Here is a 20160-nt window from a genome sequence, read left to right on the forward strand (position 1 = left end):
GGGAGGCTGAGGCAGGAGGATCGCTTGAGCCCAGGAGTTTGAGGTTGCTGTGAGCTAGGATGACGCCATGGCACTTTAGCCCGGGCAACAGAGTGAGACTCTGTCTCAAAAAAAAAAAGAAAAAAAAAAATGGAAAGACAGAGGAACTTAAAAAAAAAAATAATGGAGTCCTAAAAGAAAGGGAAAAAAGAAATGGAAGGATATGTAATAACTCAGGTGAAAAAAGTAAGAAGGGCTCTCAAGGGACTATGAGTCAGTACATCTTAGAAAAACAGCAACTGAACCTGGGCTGGGAAAATTCTTGGTACTGGGGCCAAGGTCCTGCTGGGTGGTGTGTCCAGAAGAAACTGAGACAGCTCTCTGCCTTCAACAATTCCATTGTAGGCTGTCCCCTGGCTGTGTGGATGCTGGGGCAGAGCCAGGCCAGAGTCGAATGATCAGCCAGGAAGAGTTTGCCAGGCAGCTACAGCTCTCCGATCCTCAGACGGCGGCTGGTGCCTTTAGCTACTTCCAGCAGGTAAAGGAGCTGGAACACAGAGGGCAGAACCCAGGCTTGCCCTCCAGGCTGACATGCTCAGGATTTAAGGACCGTATCCTAGCAGCCACATCAGTCACATTGGATGCCCAGTTTGGAGTCTGCACTGGGTGTTCTAACAGCTATTGTTAGACGGCCATCTGAGATCCACTGGAAGATTCATTTTTTTTGTCAAGTTTCCAATGCCTTGAAGGGCAAAGTTTTAATCATTGTGAGAAAGAACAAGTGAGAAATAATTGATCAGTAAGGTCTATACATTTCTGAAGCCACTTCAGAGATTGGCAGAGATGGGGAATCATAAGACCTTGTGGGGCACTGGGGGAGGGTCTCTGAAAAAGAGTCCTGAAGGTTAGATCGGAAAATGACATATAGAAGAAACAACACTAGACAGGTTAGACAGTTCAGAGTTTGAGACCCAGTAGTATTTATAATACTTGGGCAGATTATTTTAAATATTCTGTAGCTTCTATAGAGAATTCCTGAACTTTTTCAAGAATCTTAGCAAACCGTGTATTTCTTGGGATTTAACCCAAGTTTCCCCGTCAAATTATAATAATCCTCTTGTGTTTATAACATAAGATTTTTGTGTTTATAAACAACCAGCAGTGGTCCCAAGGGGCATTTTTTTGATCCAAGTTCCAGACTGTGGCTCTCAACATCCTCTGAAGGGACAGACCATGTGCATAGGTTCCTTAGATTGAGGCAGACTGTCCCTGAAAAGACCCTGTGGCAGAGTAGAAACAAAAACTCAGATGCTGTGGTCTCCCATAGACAGGCACAGCCGGCATCCTCCTTGGGTTTTTTTGTAAGAAATTATGCCAGCATCCCCCTTTCAATCTGTTGGACTAGTTCTGCCACCTAGGCTGAGTCAGAGGAGAGAACCAGTTTGTCCAGCTTGGGAGCCAGGAATGCCCTCCAGTGGCACATCAGAAACTTGATAGTAACTTCAGCATTCCTGAGGGATTCCCAGATATTCCTAGGGGATCCCTTTATGGGAAGGCTTTGTTGCCAGGTGACTTGGTATAGTTTGAGAAAGCCTATGACCAGAAAGGAATTCCAGGGCTCCTAGAGAGTTTGGGGCTCACAGTTCTGAGAGAAGCAGTCTCAGGTATTGTCCTCATGCCTGCTGAGAAGAGGGAAGAGCCCAAATCCATAGAGCAGGAGAGAGGATGCAGGGTCCCCACATTGCCCTGGTTTCTTTTTCACTCTGCAGGATGCCAAGGGTTTGGTGGACTTCCGAGATGTAGCCCTTGCACTAGCAGCTCTGGATGGGGGCAGGAGCCTGGAGGAGCTGACTCGCCTGGCCTTTGAGGTACCTGGGAAGTGGGGGCAATCTGGTGACTGTGTTCATCCCACACCAGGAAGTTTATGTGGTGTGCCGTTTGCACACACCCCTTCTAGCCCCTTGCCAACTGCCTAAAAGTGCAGAGCCCCAGTGTCTCTGGAGGCCTAGCTGGGAACAGGAAGAGGGCAGAAGCTGTAAAGTCTACAGTTCTTCTGCAGAAAGGGCTCTGAGGGTCAGGGAAGGCCTGTGCACCACACTTTTGGAAGAGGAGGAGCCTGTCAGGCCAACCTGCAGGGCAGTGTGAGGCCCCATGGCATGAGAAGAGAACTTGACTTTCATCCCTTTCTCTCCCAAGCTCTTTGCTAAAGAGCACACAGAGGGACCCGGCCGCCTACTGTACAAAGACGGCTTCAGCACCATCCTGCACCTGCTGCTGGGTTCACCCCGCCCTGCTGCCACAACTTTGCATGCTGACCTGTGCCAGGCAGGACCCAGCCAAGGCCTCTCCCTCTGTGAGTCACTGTCTTCTCAGCCCCGCGTGGGCACTCAGGGCACCACCAGCACTTGGGACTTGGAGAAGAAAGCACTAGGCTGGGAGGAACAGGCTGGACAGGAAGAGAGGATGTAAACCTGGACTTGAGAAGTTAAAAGAGATTAGAGGGACAGGATGGATCAGTTCTGAGAAAAGAGCAGGGGCATCCTCTTCCCCTCATTCTCAGGTCTTTTCACTTTTCCCTGTCTTACTCTTCTTTGTCCAGGTGAGTTCCAGAACTTCTCCCTCCATGACCCACTCTATGGGAAGCTCTTCAGCACCTACCTGCGCCCCCCACACACCCCTCGAGGCACCTCCCAGACACCAAATGCCTCGTCCCGAGGCAGCCCCACTGCTCTGGCCAATGGGACTGGGCAAGTGCCCAAGCAGAAGGGCGACTGAGCGCCTCAGCCCCATCTCTGCTCCTGTTTGACTTTTGTTATCGTTCTGTTTTTTTTAAGTTGCTTTTAATTTTTCGTTTGGTTGTGTTTTTTGTAAGAAACTATTTTATATATAAATATAAATCTATATCTATATCTATTAAAAAAATGAAGCTCCGTCATATTGATGGTATTATTAGTTGGTAAGCAAAGGGGTCAATGGTTGCAGGATGCCCATTGGGAGATCCCGAAGTGTCCTTCAGGGGCAGCCCTGAAGGGCTGGGTCAGTCCTCTTGGCCATAGCCGGAAGAATCCTCACCCCGATGGACAGGGCTCTTTCCTGCACAGAAATCACACAAAGATTTCACGCCTTCCCTGCCCCCCCATCATCTGTATATGCACTTGCCGCAGACTTCTTCACAAACCTCCTTTAAGCCCATTCCCTCTTGTTCTGTCCTCATTCAAGATTAAAAAATAGCTTACTACCATTCCATATTTAATAATTCTATGGAGACTTCATTCTGTCACCTGTAGTGGAAGCAGAGTATTGTCAAGAAGGAACCATCAGAACAACCACATAGGGGGCGCTTTTCTGCCATGGGATGAGCTGAGGACCCTGAAGTCCTTTCTGTCTAGCCTCTTTTCAAGGAAGAAAACAAGGCCCCCTAGAAGTGCTGTGTCTAGATGCAATTATGGAAAATTAATTAGATTTAGAAAATTGATCCCAATCTCAGCTCTGACAGGTAAAAGAGCCTCTTTCCATCTATACACATAAAGGGAGGCAGATAATTACAGGATGTCCAGACAAGCCCTCCTAACACCAAGTCCAGGCTTGTGAAGAGGGATGAATAAAGTGATCATTGGAGACTTCTCAGTCTCCCATTTGGGACTTACTGCCTGAGAGCCAGTCTGTTGCCAACAAGAGGCTGCAGGGACCCAAGATAAGGCTAGAGGCAAGGTAACGTATCTGGATTCGCAAACCTCTTCCTCCCTTCTTTACAGTCTCTTACCTCATCCTGTGGCAAAGACGCCAGTACAAAAGAAGGGCACATTGAGAGCATTGTCCAACAAAAATCTTTATTTTTTTTTCCATACAACTCCTTCCCAAGGTACTTCCCACTAAGGGAACCACCCACATCCTAGCCAGTCTGACCTCCTTTCTCCACACTCATCACCTTTGCAGAAAACAAAACAATATTGGGCTGAGGCTGAATCTCCATTGGTGAGCACCAGGGGTGAAATCTGCTCTGGGGCACCCACCTTTGGGGACTGGCAAGGTGATCCTGCTGCTCTCTACTGGCTACGACGTCGCTTCTTCCTTCTGCCTGTGACAAAACTGTCACGCCGTCTTTTACGGGGCTGTGAGGGTCGAACCACTCCCACAGCCAGGGGTTTCTCCCCAGGGACCCCAAGTTGAGCTCCTGAGTGGGGTCTCTTTTCGGCGGGGGCTGGACCTCCAACTAGAGCTCGCTGCCTAGACTTGGCAACAGGATACGGAGGTTGGCTGAGGCCTCTTGCCTCAGCACAGAGGAGGTGGGATGCTTTCTGGATGCCCTGACCTCCTGAGGCATGGCAGGGACTAAGAGGAAGCCCCTTTGATGACAGGCTAAGTTTAGATGCCAAGAGGTAGGCAAAGTTAGAGAGTTCCTCATCCTCCTCCTCTTCTTTCTCCCTCTCCTTCTTCTTCCCCTTCTCCCTCTTCCCCTTCTCCTTCCCCTTCTCCTTCCCCTTATCCTTCTTCTTATCCTTCTCCTTTTTCTTCTCCTTCTCCTTTTCTTTGGCCCCATCTGCTGAGCTGCATGTTTCACTAACAGAAGGGTTTTCTCTCAGAACTAAGGCATCCCTAGTTCCCCATGTAGGGGAAGTGCTTCCAAGGTCCTGGTGAGATGTTGATTTGGGGGTTCCGAGTGCATAAGACTCTTGACTCTCTTGTAAAGGAGCATGGTCTTTAGGCTTGGAAAGATCAGTATCTTCCCTGCCCTCTCCTTTCAGGTCATAAGAATTAAAATTTGGTGGGCAAGTATCCTCACTGACCCCTACTTGGAGGCCACAATCATCTCTAACATCTAGTGTGTTGCTGTCTTCTGTGGTTGCCAACAGAGGAGCAAAGGAGGTGCCTCTGCTTCCTGCCTCGTGGCTGGCCTCAGGGAAGGAGGAGGCATGCTGGGCCCCCAAGATAAGGAGACTGCCTTGGCATATGGGCAGGAGGGTTTCTTTGGAAGACCCCAGTGTGGAGGCATCAATTCTGCTTTCCAGCAATGGGGAGCAACCTTCAGCCCACAGATCACTGGGATCCCGTAAGGTCTGAGGGCTCTGTTCTCTATTTTTTTTGGGCCTCAAGGCCGGGCTATTCCCCTGCACAGGTCCAGGCAAGCTGTAGTAGTTTCTCTTTTCTAGGGCAGCTGTGGCATCTGTGCTTCCACAGGGACTCACACTGCTCCCCACATTCCCAGGGACTGTGGTTTCTCCAGGACCCAGAGAAATCTTACTTCTGGAACCCAGTGCCTGGCAGCCTCCCTGGGGCTCAGTTACACATTCCCCATCTTGGAAGCTCTCTATGACCTCTTCGATTTGTATGGGCAGTTCTAAGCCTACAACATCCATCTCATTGCTCAGCCAAAGTCCTGGGCGGAAAGAGGGCCCATCCCTGTCCCCAGCTGCTCTAGGGGAAAGGTTCTGATCATAACTTGGAGCCATGGGAAGACTTCTGTTATCTCCCCACATTGCTCCTGAACAGCCTTCCTGGGGCACCGCTAAAGGCTCCTTCCCTTGAGGAAGCACTCCAAGACCCCCCATCTGTTGTCCTGCCTGCAGCCCCAGGACCTGCTTTTCTAACCCTTGTCCTTGCAGAGGAGCTGGCTCTGCAAGACCAACGTCTAAACTGGGAGCTCTCTCAGACTGGAGGCCTTTCTGCCAGCAAAGGGGCAGAGCATCTGAAGTTCTGTCAGCCTCCAGGCAGTGCCCAGGGGACCCAGCACCCCCCAGGTGGCCATCCTGATAGGGAGATACCTGGTTTATAAACTTCCCAGACCCTCCTGTCTCAATACCCAAGGGTCCCAGAGTTCCCTGTGGAGCTGCAAGTTCTAGCTGCAGGTCCCAGCTCCTCGTGGGTGGCAGAGTGTTCCCATCCCTGCGCATCCCCCTCGGGCCATCCAGGGCTCGCTCCCGCCCACCATGCACTTCTCTTGCCCGCTTTCCTAGAGAAGCAGCCTTTCTAAGGCGAACAGTACCCCCAGTTCCCCGAGGCCCAGGTGAAGGCCGAAGCTGCCCACTCCCATCTTCATCCTCATCAGAAGCAGAAGGACTTGAGTCCGATTGAGCTCCACTGCAACTTGGAGGCGCCTCCACATCCTCCTCCTCTTCTAAGGCCAGGAGTCGCTTCCGGACCAGCTGGAAGAGAATGGACAAATACCAGTTCTATACATGGCTGTGAGAAGAGGTGGCTGAGTGGGTAGTACGAGAATGGTATTTGGGCAGGGCAGGGAAGGCAAGCAAGAGGTTTAAATGACAGTATCAAAGACATACTGTAGCTCTTTCCGCCTTCTTGTGCCTTATTCCCATGCTTTGAGCCTTTACACTCTCATTTCCTGTGTTTCCATAGTCCCTTTCCTACTTGTTCTGCAACTGAAGCCTGATCCTAAAGCTGTTCATCTCTACGGCCACATCATCCATGACAGTGTAGGTTTAGATAAAATCACGTGAGCTTCTTGTTTTGATATTCCCTACATTCCAGATTTACCTGGGCAAGAGTAAGTCCTTCTTCTTGTTCCAGCTCCTCAGTTAAGGCCAAGGGATCCTTCTGCTGTTCTGGGGACAGCAGATCTGCCAAAAATTGAGGGTGAATGATGGCCTCCACCTGGGGAACAGAAGGAAGAGTGATACGAGTCCTTGACAGGAGGTAACCTGTGAAACAAGGGGCTGCAGAGAAGAAGCCATGAGCCCCCTAACTCCTCACTCTCACCCCCGAGTTATAAACCATGAACACCACCAACTATACACATTCATATGTATATGTGCCTGCACACACTTTTCTCAGTTACAGAGTAGAACCCAGTTCCTACTGCCTTGAACAAAACCCAAAATTGTTGGTTCCCTGGGGAGCCCACCCCCAGGATCTGCTAAGAAACCAGACATGAAGGCCCAGCCCACCTTGGAGACAAAGACCTCCTGAGAACACAGCTCATCGATGTAGCTTAGGAGACCTGGATCTGGATACATCTCTTCCTCCTCCTGCTGCTGCTCTACCTCTTCCTGATTTTCATCTGATTCCCCAGTGGCCGAGTGACTCCCCACCAGCCCTTCCATGATGTCGGCATACTCCTTCACAACTTCTGGTGGGATCTCCTTGGGTGCCTCAGGAACTGGAGGCCTCTGGGGTTTGCGCTGACGCCGGCGGGGGGCCCGTGCCTTGGAGGCTGCCTTCTTTGGAATGTACACTAAGGGAAGAGATGGAATGGAGCTTGGGAAGTGGCACCAACGCTATGGCTTCTACCTCACAACTCTGTAAAGGCAGCAATCTGGGTACACTGAAATAGTTGCAGGCTGGATCAAACCAACCTGGAAGAGTACCAGCCATTTGGAGATTTAGGGGAGGGTCTAAGAGAAAATCACTGTATGAGGAATCCTGGAACCCCTGAAATTCCAAGAAACCCCCTGATCTGGCCCCCATTTCTTAGGCCTCATTTACAGTCTTGGTGAGAGTAGGTAGTTTACTTGTCCAAGATCAATACCTACTTCAGGGCAAAGGGGACCTGAGAACCCAGGCTCCTACGGGGTGGTCTGTTTGGAACACCACATGCCACTCTGGAAGGAAGGTGGCAGAACCAAGGGCAATGCCTTGCCTAATCTGTGCATCTTCCTTTGAGCCTTTGGCCCACAGCTCCTACTGGAAGTGGATCGCCTTACCTGGCTGCTGGCAAACCTCGGGGGCCAGGGGCCCTGGAGGATCAAGCTTCAAAGGGGCTGCAGGAGACAGACCCTCAGGCCCATTCATCAGCTGTACTTTCTGAATCTGCATCTCCTCCTCAGCCTCAAACTCCATGAACCTGCAGAGGGTGAGGAAGGCACAGGCAGTGCTGAGCAGGCCAGGCCCATCAGGAACCCAGGCTGCAGCCAAGCATGGCTAAGAAAGGGAGTGCCCTCATTTGGGCAAAATCTGCCCAAGTCATGTCACCCAGGACGGAGCTGCTCACAGGTAGCCTATTAACAGTTTTGGGGGAACCTTGAGAGCTCACCACATAGTCCCTTCAACTATGGTCATCACTTGGGAAGACTGTTAAGAAAATGAATGATCTAGAGCTTGTAAACTTCAGACAGCCCTGGCTTTCACCTCTTTTCCATACCTATCTCATCCAGCCTCAGGGATTGTATACAGCAGCACTTAACACAGGTTTGTTGAATTCAATCAGGCCTGAGCAGCAGCTCGGTGGGACCTCACCAGTGGGCCCCTGGAGGCCTCCTCTGTCCCTGCCTACAAACATAAAGTGGCTGGATTCCTGAAGCAGGGCCCAGGGCTGCAATTCAGAGCAGTTCCCACCAGCAGGCAGTGCTGAGACACCCAGCAGTCCCGAGGCCAGGCCTGGGCCTTGGAAAGGTAAATCTAGGAGGCATGGGTCCAGAGGATTTGCAGGGAGAAAGTAGAAGCGAAACTTGGGGGAGAGGGTTCTTTTTCGTCAGAGTTTTGTTTTTAACAAAGAATACTATCATGGAGAAACTGTTTAAGAGCCAGGAGACCACCCTGGGCATCTAGGACCTTGGCTTCCCCTGGCTCTTTCAGAACCAGCCCCTCCCTAGTATGAAAGGGGAACGGATTTTCTTTGCCACTGTTTCCAAAGGAGGGGTGGCCCTGAAGTTCTGCATCAGTAGCCACTTGCTACCTGGTCAGTGAGAAAAGAACCTGACTAGTAGAGCTTACCTCCTCATTGCTATGTCCCTTCAGCTTGGAATTTCTACACCTGTTGGGTGCAGGTCCCCTCCTAGACTTACAATATCAAGGCTCCTATGTAGATTCAAGATCTGGGGAGGGAGGAGCTTCCAAGAGGAAATAGGATAGAAAACCCAAGAGTCAAGGTAGTGGAAGAAGCAGCAGGGATCCAGGAGACCCCATCCTAGTCTACACCCTCCTCCTAACATCCCTTTTAGGAATCACCCACTCACCTGTGTCACTGCCCTTACAACTATGAGCCACACGGCCCCACCCCCGCCTCAGGAGAATGAGGGTTCGTTGGACTCACTTTTCTGCCATCTCATAAAAGATCATCCGGTTGAAGTTGCTGGTGCGTTCCCACTCCTGCACGGCCCTTGGCAGTCCCTCCTCCAGGGTCATGGTGGGTTTCAGTCGGGCCAGGGAACGAAGCACGGGGCTAAAACCACCATTGTGTCAGTCACGTTCTGAAAGTGTGCCCCCCACCTGTCCTGACACCCACCTCACTACACATCCCCTGCCCCTCGCCAAATCTAATGTGCCCCTATGTCCCTGTCATGTCCCCTTCTGATTAGACTTCCAGATTCTCAACCTCCCATCTGTTCATTTACCATATTCTCTTAACACTGAAATTTGCAAATCTCACACAAAATGAAACAGATAATTCTCTCCACCTTTTGAAATCAACCTAATTCTCACAGCGCTGTCCTCAACTAAACGTGAGGAAGGAAGCACTTGTGTTATCAAATGAATGGTATTCACTATAAAGTAGGTTTAACCCTGCCCAGAGGCTCTTATACTTAAAAAAAAGGCATTCGCCAACTCAAATGAATCTCTAATTAAATGTTGCGTGGTGTTTTTATTTATTGGTTTTTCAGTGTCTTTGTTTCCAGGATACCCCCATAGTCCAACACCAATACTAGACCCCCACTTCTGGAAGGCCCTTGCGCCCTTTCCGATCCAGAAGAAATAAAGAGCCCGGCCTAAAGTAAGGGTTTCGTTTTTGCCTTTTAGGCCTAAAACATTACCGTGCATTAGAATCACCTGGGGAAGCTTGTTATAAACATGAATTGCAGCGCCCCAGGATCCCAGGACCAAGCATTTTACCAGCCTCCTAGTTGCAGAGGTCTGGACGGCACTTTGCGGGAGAGCCCGCCCAGAGTCCTGAGTGTGAAGCAGGAGCAGGCCAGGACCCAAAGCAAGTGGATCTCATGCAACCCTTGGGAGCCCACACTGGCTCAAGACTTGGAAATCCATCCTGCCAGTCTCCAAGAGAGAACTCAGAGCTGTCTCAAGAAAGCAGGGAAGCAGCAGATGCTATCTATCCATCTAGGACTTTAGGGGTTCCTCTTGATTCATTTGCTCCAGGGTAAGGGTAGAGGGGGAGGTTCCTCTAGGAGTTCTGCCACCAGAGGAGCACCATGTAAAATTTTTTAAAGTCCAGTAAAATGTGATACGTGCTATGTAGTGGCTTACAGGAAATGTTGAGGTACAGCGCAGTTGAGAGAGACAGCGGGTCTGGGTGGGAAGGAGAGAATATTCCCCAGACGACTAACGACTGCTTTATAAACAAAACGAACAACCTATGACCCAGGACTCCTTGGCTAAACACACACTCACTCTTAAGCAAGGACATTTTGGGCTTCTATGAGTCCTTTTCCTCCTTTAGACTGCCTTTTTATAATTACAATAATAAAATAGCTACCATTTAATGAAGCATTCTGTATGCCAGGCACTTTGCCAAGCACTTCATGTCTATCAGCTCATTTAATCTTCTCAGCAACACTCTAAGGTAGGTACCATTATCCCCTTACAGGGATGTTAAATGTCCTGCCCAGGATCACAAATCTCGTGAGTGGTGGAGCCTAGGCCCTTCCTAGACCACTACATAAGCTCTACCATTACCCTATTTCAACTTGACTTCTGAATAAAATGGGGGGCGGGGGCAGCGGAGGGTGGGGGCACACACTAAGTCACACACTGGTCCTGGCCAGCACCATCCTCCCCCCGACAGCAATGGGTCAGGGCCCAGCACTCCTCCTCCTGGCTGGTGTGGATGGCTCAACTCCATGTGGGAAGGCAGAGCAGGACGACCCTAGCACTTGGAGTCAGACCTAACTTCAGTCACTGGTCCTTGCTTTATGACAGGAAGCCTCTCTGAGCTTCTGTCTTCTCATCTGTAAATGACAATTACCATAAAAAGCCTTGTCTCGGTTCACAAGGTTGTAAGGATCACTTAAGAGATGACACCTGAAAGGTTGTTATAAGCTGGGAAGTGGGTAAAGAGCCTGATTGATTATGATTATTATTATGTTTTTCGTTCTCATAGCATCCCATCGCCCTCATGACCTGCCCTCAAGTATTCCTAAATAGCCTAAACTCCCACGTCCATCCCAAAGTCCTCCTTATTTAAAAGGCCTAGAAGAATTAATCTCAGGTCTCCCCACTTACATAAGAAAACAGGAAAGAGCTTCTGCATCAGGACTTTGGGAAAAATGCCTCCGGGCCAAGGCTTTGTAACGCTGCCAGCGACGGAAGTTTTCATAAACACCCTTGGAAGTATAGGAGAGGTCACCCAGTGAGGGCTTGGATTGGGTGGCCGCAGCACTGCCTTCCCCGGTGGTCCCAGGTGGCCCTGGCCAAGACTGTTCCGGTGGCACAATGGGGGTCAGTTGGGCAACTGGTGGTGGAGCCTGAGGAGGAAGGCCTGGGGGGCCCTCCTGGCTCATGCCAGCAGCCGTAGTGGGCAGAATGGTCTTCACATTGGGGCCTACCATGAATTGAGGTGGAGGACCCTCAAGGCCCCCAGGGCCCCCGCAGGGAGTGCCCGAGGCAATCCAATTGAGGGTGGTCTCAGTAAGGATAAAGTTCTGAGTTTGAGAGGGCTCAGCTGGCCCCCCTTCTGTGTTGACTTTGACAATGACCTTGCCAGCTCCAGCCCCACTGGGGCAAGGGCCCCCATCCCCTGTCACCAACAGTGGGCTGGGGAAAGCGGAGAGCACCAGAGGGTTGCCTGGAGAAAATGCTGAAGGCATGGGGGGCTGTGGAGGTGGCTCCCAGGGTGGTTGGTCTGGTGGGCCAGGTATAGGTAGGGGAAAGGGAACTGCAGTGAAAGTAGACAGGGTGGCACCAGGTTTCATGGTCATATCCGGTCCCGGCAGTGAAGATGCTGTTGAGACAAAGGAAAAAAAAGAATGGAGTAGGAGAAAAGGAGACCAGAGTTAGTCTGAATTCCCCTGTAGACCTCAGAGCAAAGATTCTCAACAGGGGAAAGAGGGAATATGGACAGAGAACCTCTGCAGCTGGCAAATGTCCCCAAATAATTTTGATGTCCCTTACTCCCAGTTGAGAATTACTATACTAGAGAAGTTGCTCCCTTTTCTTTTTCTTTTCTTTTTTTATTTTATTTTTATTTTTATTTTTATTTTTTGTAGAGATGGGGCCTTGCTATGTTGCCCAGGCTGTCTTGAACTCCTGGCCTCAAGCGATCCTCCTGCCTCAGCCTCCCAAAGTGCTAGGACTACAGACATGAGCCACCGCACCAGGCCATTGCTCCTTTTTCGAGAAGACACACAGACCCCTGTCTGCCAAGAAGAGACAAGCCCAAGGCATCACTTCCTCTAAGAGCTTCTGTAAGAAAATTCCTGGCAGACCTCTCCTGCTAGCCCAATCGGCTGTTCACTAAGACATGAAATAGGATTGACACTTGCTCTGCTTGGAAAACAGTCCACAGCAGGCTCAATGCAGTAAGAGAACCAGTCCAGAATAAGTTCTGGCCCCTCTCCAGGTACCCACACAGGGCCCTTGGGAAGGAGGCAGTTTTATAAAGATTCCCGGCCCATTCCTTCTGTGTCTCCTCTATCTTTCCTAATCTAAAACAGCAGCAGAACAAAGACACAATCTACAGGCAGGAGCAATGACTCTAGGACCCATGAATTTCATATGCCATAACACAGCAACCAGCATACATGTACATCTCCTACCCTCGCCTATTCCAAACAAGAGACTCAAACCACTAGAACTCTGCTTGCTCCCAGTTGCTCTGTGGCCCCTGCCACCACTCACAGAAGTGCTGCTCCCAGGAGAGGGCATGTGAATTGGATGTTTGGTTTCCAGAAATTTTGTTATATAACAGCCAGGACTAACTAGAGAGGATTAGATAAGGACCAGGACATGGGTGAGGGGAGGATTTCATGGAGAGGGAGGTTTCCAGAGTTTTAAGTAACTGCTAGACATGTTAAAATTTGGTGATGCAGACTATTTGTGCTCCTTCTGCTTGGAGTTCCTTACCCCAAAAATTTAGGGCCCACTAGGAACAAGGCATTGAGCTGGATGCTAAGGAAAGGACAATGAAGTCTGGAACACAGTTCCTGCTGAGAAGGAGCTATGCAGACTCTACTCAAGGAGACCAAAGATAAGTACACAAACATGTACTTAATTGATCAGGACCATGGCCCATGGCCGGGCGAGGCAGCTGACATCTATAATCCCAGCACTTTGGGAGGCCGAGGCAAGAGGACTATTTGAGGCCAGGAGTTTGACACCAGCCTGAGCAACATAGCAAGACTCCATCTCTACAAAAAATGTTTTAAAAAGCCAGGAGTGGTGATGTATGCCTGTGGTCCCACCTACTCAGGAGTTCGATGGGGGAGGACTGCTTGAGCCCAGGAGTTCAAGTCTGCAGTAAGTTATGGTGGTACCACCACCTGCCAGCCTAGGCTACAGAGCAAGACCCTGTCTCAAAAAAAAAAAAAAAAAAAAAAAATCAGGGCTGGGTGCGGTGGCTCACACCTGTAATCCTAGCTCTCTGGGAGGCCGAGGTGGGCAGATTGTTTGAGCTCAGGAGTTCGAAACCAGCCTGAGCAAGAGCAAGACCCCGTCTCTACTAAAACTAGAAAGAAATTAATCGGACAATTATAAATATATAGAAAAAATTAGCCGGGCATGGTGGTGCATGCCTGTAGTCCCAGCTACTCGGGAGGCTGAGGCAGGAGGATCGCTTGAGCCCAGGAGTTTGAGGTTGCTGTGAGCTAAGCTGACGCCACCACACTCCAGCCCAGGCAACACAGCAAGACCCTGTCTCAAAAAAAAAAAAAAAAAAAAAAAAATCAGGACCTGTGTCTCCTAGGACTTTTAATAATAATAATAATAGAATATAATTTGCCTAATTTCATGCTACTCTCCTCCCCCTTACAAAAAATATTCCACTGTCAAACTAACAACACTCAGCTTCTGCTTTCTAACCATGGAATATGAGCAAACTCAGATTCAAATTCATCTCAACCATAGAGCAGAGGGCCAGGAGTATGCCACGGAGTACTGAACACAATGAAAGGGGTCTGAAGCCTGAGTTCCATAAAAAAGAAGAAAAACTAAGAGCATCTCTGGGAAGCCCCAGCTCTCAACCCAGCTGGAATGACCCACCTCCCCTGGCCCTGGTGAATCAAGAAAAACTGCTTCCTGGACTAAAAGGGAAGTCACCTCTGGGGCTGGAAGGACCCCTGAGACTCCTAGCAGAGGCCGTTAGAGTAACTTCCAGCCCAGTTTTCAGGAAGACCTTTATTTCTCTACAACAGATAACCCTACTGAACAGCTTTCTCGATAAGGCTACCCCAGCCCCCTGCCCTACCCTCACCCCCCACCCTCTACCCTCTCCTTCTCCTCATAAGATTGACAGTGGCCCCAGCTCCATTCTCAGGGCAAAATATTAGAGCAGGCTCCAGTTGCTTAAAGAAGACAGCAGAACTTGGGCCTTGTCCTTGATCCCTCTCTGTGTCACTCCTAGGACGTCCAATCCCCCCTCCCAGCACACACACATGTTGAAGTGGCCCCTGTTCCAGAGAATCAAGTTGTTACCTGACATCCATTCTTTATACTCAGCATGTTTCCTTGGAGGTGCCTTGATTCATCTCCAAGGAGGCCCTCTTCCTTTCCCAACCCCCAGTCTGAATGGTTTTATGATCACCTTCCCCAGCCTTCCCAAATGTGATGCCTTTGGTGGGGTCTAGCATCTCCCAACCCTTTAGGTCAGCCCAAAGAGCTTGTCCCCAAGTGAAGTGTCAAATTTAAATCCCCAAGGATGTAAGCAAGTGGCAGGGACTCTCTCTACCACCTGCAGACTTACCTCCATCTGAAGCCATCCTCTCAGGTTTAGGCACTAACTGTGGCTGGCTGGAAGCCTTTAGAATGAGGCAGTCAAGTCCAGGACCCAAAGAGTAACCTGGCTCCAGGAGATACACTGGGATCCAAGGAAGGGAGGGTAAAGATTAGATCAAAACAGAACTAGAATCTAGGACTTAAGGCATTCTGCTCTGGGGGAGGGGAGAGGGAATGTTGGGTGGGGGTGGGGAGATACTCCACAAAGGGTTTTAGTAAGTAGGCAATAACCAGGAATTCCCTCTAAACTAGAGCTTGGCAACACAATCGATGCCTCTTTAGGACAATTTGTAAATTCTTTCTCAGATCCCAACATTACAGTTTTACCCTTTGGTTCTCTATATTTTGATTCTTCACCAACATATCTCATTCTATGCCCTTCCACCCAGTTCTATAACTGACTTCCCGCTAATAGCAAGTTGGTGATAGACCCCCAACTTAATTCAATGATGGCTATATTTTCTGAGCCAAATTCAGAGCACACTGTTTGTATACTTAAGGATCAGGGGAACCAAAGTTTGAAATTAGAATTGTCAGATGATCCGTCTGTATGCGTATCACTTCCTTGGAAAGCTGTCCTGCAGTCCCCAAACAGTCCACTACCATAAGCTCTGCAGTCCACAGATGCCACAGCCTGACCCTTTGCTGAAAAGCCCCACTAAATCAAAAAACTGCTATGTAGCTTAAAATTTTAAGACCAGAAAATCCTTCTTTTTGTTAAATTATTTGTTTTTTTTTAATTTTTAAAATAAATAATGCATTTGCTTGGTTCAAAAGTCAAACTGCAAATAGACTATATAGCAACGAGTCTACCTCCCACCTCTTTCCCCTGTAATAACCAAGTTCTCTTTCCCAGAAAAAACCAATATCATCTGTTCCTTGTGAATCCTTGCAGAGATATTTTATGCAACTACAAGCAGATACAAACCATATTCTTAAAAAAAAACTTCCAGGTTTTTCTGGTTACAAAATTAATATATGTTCCAAAGTTTTTGTCATTATAAATCGTGGTGTAATGATTATCTTTGTAATGATATGTTGGTTCCAATTTTCATTTCTTTAAACTAGAGTCCTATACGGAGAATTTCTATGGTCTTCTAAAAATTCGAAATACTCCTAGAAGGTGCGCCGTATTATGTTATTATTAGCTACTCACCACTATACGAAAAAGCGCCGAATTTGCCGTAGAGACCTGAGTTTGAATCGTGGTTCCATCACTAAGCATACTTCGCCAGTTTCATAAAATAACTTTACGCACTGTACGCTTTACAGAATATTGAATACCCATCATGCACTCTTTACCGCCAATACTTTGAAACGGAGCAGGGGAACTGGATGTAAAAGAGGGGAGGGAAGAAAACCATCTTCTTTCTTCCCTAGGGTAAAAGGGTTCTGAATCCTGGAGCCCTCGCTTCTTTAGGCACTACAAACCCACTGCCCCTGAAATGGGTGTGCACCTTGAGATAAACACAGGATTCCATACATCAGTGTTCAACCCACACCCATCTCTACCCCCCTCTAGCACAGTGGGCACAATGCCTAGCACACAGTGGGCACGCTCCACGTGTTCTAGAATGCGTGCAAGGTTGCAACTGGGCGCCCCAAGCCAACTGCTGCTCTGGTGCTCCCCCTTCTGGCTAGCTGAAAGTAAGGCAAAAATGGACTACATTTCCCGGCATGCCTTGAGACAGACTTCTGATTACAGGCAAAGGAAATTGATAAACACGTGAGGCGGTCAGGCAGACGGAGCTGCAGAGTTGGAACCTCTGGCCGAAAAAGTGTGGTCATGTTTCTCCAGTATTACCTCAATGAGCAGGGAGAGCGGGTCTATACGCTGAAGGTGAGGAGAGGAAACAGGTTGTAAAGGGGCATGGCGACAAATATAGATGGGAGGAGTGGTTGAGACCATCCACCGGGTTACCTATCTGGGTGCGGGGAACCAGAAAGTCCAAAACCGTGGTAGGGTAGAACCGGGAGTGCATGACTCGATCTGACCATTGTGTCTCCTGTCTTTATGTTTGCCCTTTTTCGCGCTGCCGCCTCTTCATCTCACCACTCCTGTACTGAGATGATGGTCTCTCTTTCTCGAGCAGAAATTTGACCCTATGGGACAACAGACTTGCTCAGCCCACCCGGCTCGGTTCTCCCCAGACGACAAATACTCGCGACACCGAATCACCATCAAGAAACGCTTCAAGGTGCTCATGACCCAGCAACCGCGCCCTGTCCTCTGAGGGTCCCTTAAATTTCATGTTTCTTCTGCTGCCCCTCGGAGACTCCGTAACCAAACTCTTCAATCTGTGAGCCATGAAGTCATTTTACCAGCCGTGCTCTTTGGAATCCAGTCTCATCATGGCCTTTGATCATGCTTGTGTGAGGCAGTCATGGTAGCATCCCCCAGAAAGGGAACAAGTTTGACTCCTTTTTTTTTTTCACATTTTAAATTACTGCCAGGTTATTAAAGATAAAATGATTTGAAAGAGCTCTTATTTTGTGTGTTGTTGAAGGAAAGTACTGGTAATTTTTTTTAAAAAGCAAGGAGATGGGGGGGGGAGTACCCCAGGGAATTGGAACAAGACCACTTGAAAGAAAAACTTAAGTCCTTGGTGTAGCTGGAGTAGTGATGTGCTGTTAGTGATAGGAGGGTGTTGGGGAAGGGGGGAGGAAGGTTAAGAAAGACTTTTACAACTATCAGTGGTCACTGAAACATACTCCTATTGTTACTTAAGTAGTATCTTGCCCCTTGAATTAACATTTGATTCATAATGAAAGAATTGTCTGAAAAAGTAGTGGCTAGCAGCCATGTTGTAGAGGGAAGGCAATGAATTGGAAGTCAGGAGACCAGTTTTCTTTCCTCTTTGTATAACTTTGAGAAAGTTACTTATCCTGTTTAGTCCCTTTTTTCTCCTAATTTCTAAGTTCTTTTCCAACTCTAAAACTGATAAGTTTAGTGGTGGATCTTAATATATCTACAGTGTTTGTCCAACCTTTCTGAATAGGAATGCCTTTATACATATTTATTGCCCCTCTAGAAATATTCCTAGACTTTTAGTTCTCTCCATCAAGGAATTGCCTTCTTACATACTCCTGAGTTTATATTCTCTTTGGCAGCTAGCCATGAGGAACTCTACACAGATACACAGATCTTAATTTAGAAGATGAAATATAAGAGAATCAAGCAGGAGTTTCTGTTGTTTTTCCAAGCTACTGTGGGGGCCTTAATTTTTTCAAACTAGAAATTTCTTAGAACTTGAGCTTCTACCATGGCACAGCCATAAATGATTTTTAATACAATTACTTTGTATTAGAGGGATGGTGAAGTAAAAATTGTGTACAAGCATTCAAGAAGTGCTAACTTCATCCTTTCCTTGTCGAGTTAATCAACTCATTATTTCCTAATTTCCTCTTTCATGGCTTCTGACTTTGGATTTGAATATGTTTGCCCAGGGCTGCTGATTTTAAAATTGCTTTATAGAGACTATATTCTAATTCTGCAATCTTTATTTTTTATTGTATCAAAATTCTAGACTCTAGAAGCAGATGTAACTTAAATCAGTACAAATGTGATTTATGAAGACTGTTCTTGGAAAGTAGTATGTTTTTCTTGTATCCTGCTGTTTGACCATTCCAGTAGAAAAGTTCATTATAGTGGTTGACTGCTGAGAAAAAAAAAATCCCTCAACTTGGGTCATAGTTAACAGAAGACAGATGGTTTTTCAAATAAATTATTTAAACTTACAGGATTGGTGAAATGAGGTATGCTTCCTATCTAGCAATTTTATTTCTTAGCTTGGTTCACTTACAGGGTTGTTAGCATTGGATCTGAAGGATATTAAAGAATTGTCTTACCCAAATAAAGGGATAATGATTGGAGAAGTGTTTCTTAAGCATCAAAGTAAATGAATTCTGCTGCCAGTATTTTTTTTTTAACCTTGACTATAATTCTGTCTTTATCTTACAAAAAAGAAAAGAAAAGGATTAGCATTGTTCCATGCTACCAGCTGCATAGATTGAAAATACTCTTAATGAATGTAGAGGAGAAAAGGCAAACTGGCATAAGTATACCAAGGAATTTTCCTTAAGAGTTCTCCTGGGTATTAAGGTCTGTGACATAATGTTTATAGAGCTTGACTAGTGCTTGGAGACACAAGACTTAAGAGGTATAGTGTATTGGAATTATGTAGTATATATAAGCAAATGCAAATATACCATGGTAGGAAACAAAAATTGGGTATCATACGAATCCAGCATTTCTTTATAAAAGAAAGTCTGTGAGGTTCGAATGAACAGCAGGCTGATCTGAGGAAAAAATTGATCCCTCAGGGCGAAGGATTTCTTGCTTCCTAAAGTAAGAAAGCTGTGGACCTCAATCAAGAATCACAGGCTTCATAAAGAAGCCTGAGGAAGTTAACTTTTTTTTTTTTTGTCCTAGACTCTGAAAAGGTTAATATTTTAAATGGGAATTTCTCATTTTGTTACCAGGATCTTATTATTTGTGTCTGGACTTTGTCATTTGATAAAAGAGGATTTCCTGGCTAAGGTCTTAAATGCAGTTCTGATTGCTAAGGATGCTGCTTAAACATTTGCACTTGTGAGGAGCAAATACCCAGGCAAAGCCAGGGGCTAGTTTCTGGGGCCCATATTGTAAACACCTGTTTATGCATTAAATAAACACAAATATTCTAGGGACAGTAAATGTAGTAGGGAAACACTGGGAATAGAGTCCAGAAAATATTTCACTGTCTTCTCCAGGTATAAAATTAAAGCTGTTTTCTCTAATGGAACTTTCATTCTGACTAGAAAGTGGATATAGCATCTTTTAAAAGGACAGGAACAGGAGAAAAAGAAACGTACCAGAAAGTATGTATAATTTGCGGATACGATACTTTAGAATAGACCTCTACATAAAAATTACAGTGCGGGTCATATCTAGGTATGTGGTGTTGGGACGTCTGTGATTTTTAAAGAAATTATGAATGATGTTTTCAGAGACCCTTATTAGAGACATAGTTGTTATGGTTATGAGGGTACAGGGCATGGCCCACTTCCTAAGAGGCCTCCAGAGTGAGCTTGCAACACAGCCGGGCCAACAGGGAGAAGGATTTTTCACCGCTTCACGTGGGTCAGGCCCGGCGCCGGACTACAGTTCCCGTCGTGCCCCTGGCCCCTCAATTCGGCTCCGCCCGTCGCCCGCTGAGGCTCCCGGCGAGCGCAGGCGCACTGCGCTCTGTCACCGCGGGCCGCAGAGGTTGGGCGGGGCTTTGGGGCGCCCGCCGGACGGTGCCGCCCTCCCACTGCTCCCTCAGGCTTCTCTTCCGAAGGTTAACCTCGAATGAGGAACGAGCGGGG

At 47.7% G+C, this 20160-nt stretch overlaps 3 protein-coding genes across 3 annotated transcripts in view; 2 read left to right on the forward strand and 1 right to left on the reverse strand.

Moving 5' to 3' along the window:
• The window catches only part of LPCAT4 (lysophosphatidylcholine acyltransferase 4), an 8167-nt gene extending 5253 nt beyond the window's left edge, over positions 1–2914 (forward strand). Inside the window, exons 11-14 of the mRNA XM_012649368.1 lie at positions 385–517; positions 1749–1847; positions 2176–2332; positions 2579–2914. Coding sequence (XP_012504822.1) covers positions 385–517; positions 1749–1847; positions 2176–2332; positions 2579–2754 — 565 coding nt within the window. The 3' untranslated portion in view covers positions 2755–2914. The remainder of the gene's footprint in view (positions 1–384; positions 518–1748; positions 1848–2175; positions 2333–2578) is intronic.
• Positions 2915–4025: 1111 nt separating this feature from the next.
• NUTM1 (NUT midline carcinoma, family member 1) lies at positions 4026–14795 on the reverse strand. Its single transcript, XM_012649369.1, has 8 exons — positions 14780–14795; positions 11107–11824; positions 8966–9094; positions 7638–7777; positions 6882–7168; positions 6472–6588; positions 4515–6122; positions 4026–4430 (listed from the first exon to the last, which is right to left on the reverse strand). Exons 1-8 carry the CDS (start codon positions 14793–14795, stop codon positions 4026–4028), a joined length of 3420 nt encoding a protein of 1139 aa, XP_012504823.1.
• A 1734-nt stretch (positions 14796–16529) lies between these two features.
• Positions 16530–17291, forward strand: NOP10 (NOP10 ribonucleoprotein). The gene is made up of 2 exons (XM_012649370.1): positions 16530–16651; positions 16905–17291. The coding sequence occupies exons 1-2, from the start codon at positions 16598–16600 to the stop codon at positions 17043–17045; spliced, it is 195 nt and encodes a 64-aa protein (XP_012504824.1). The 5' UTR covers positions 16530–16597; the 3' UTR covers positions 17046–17291.
• Positions 17292–20160: the final 2869 nt, after the last annotated feature.

Source organism: Propithecus coquereli, unplaced genomic scaffold, assembly GCF_000956105.1.
Source record: "Propithecus coquereli isolate 6110/MARCELLA unplaced genomic scaffold, Pcoq_1.0 Scaffold3, whole genome shotgun sequence".
Classification (NCBI taxonomy): domain Eukaryota; kingdom Metazoa; phylum Chordata; class Mammalia; order Primates; family Indriidae; genus Propithecus; species Propithecus coquereli.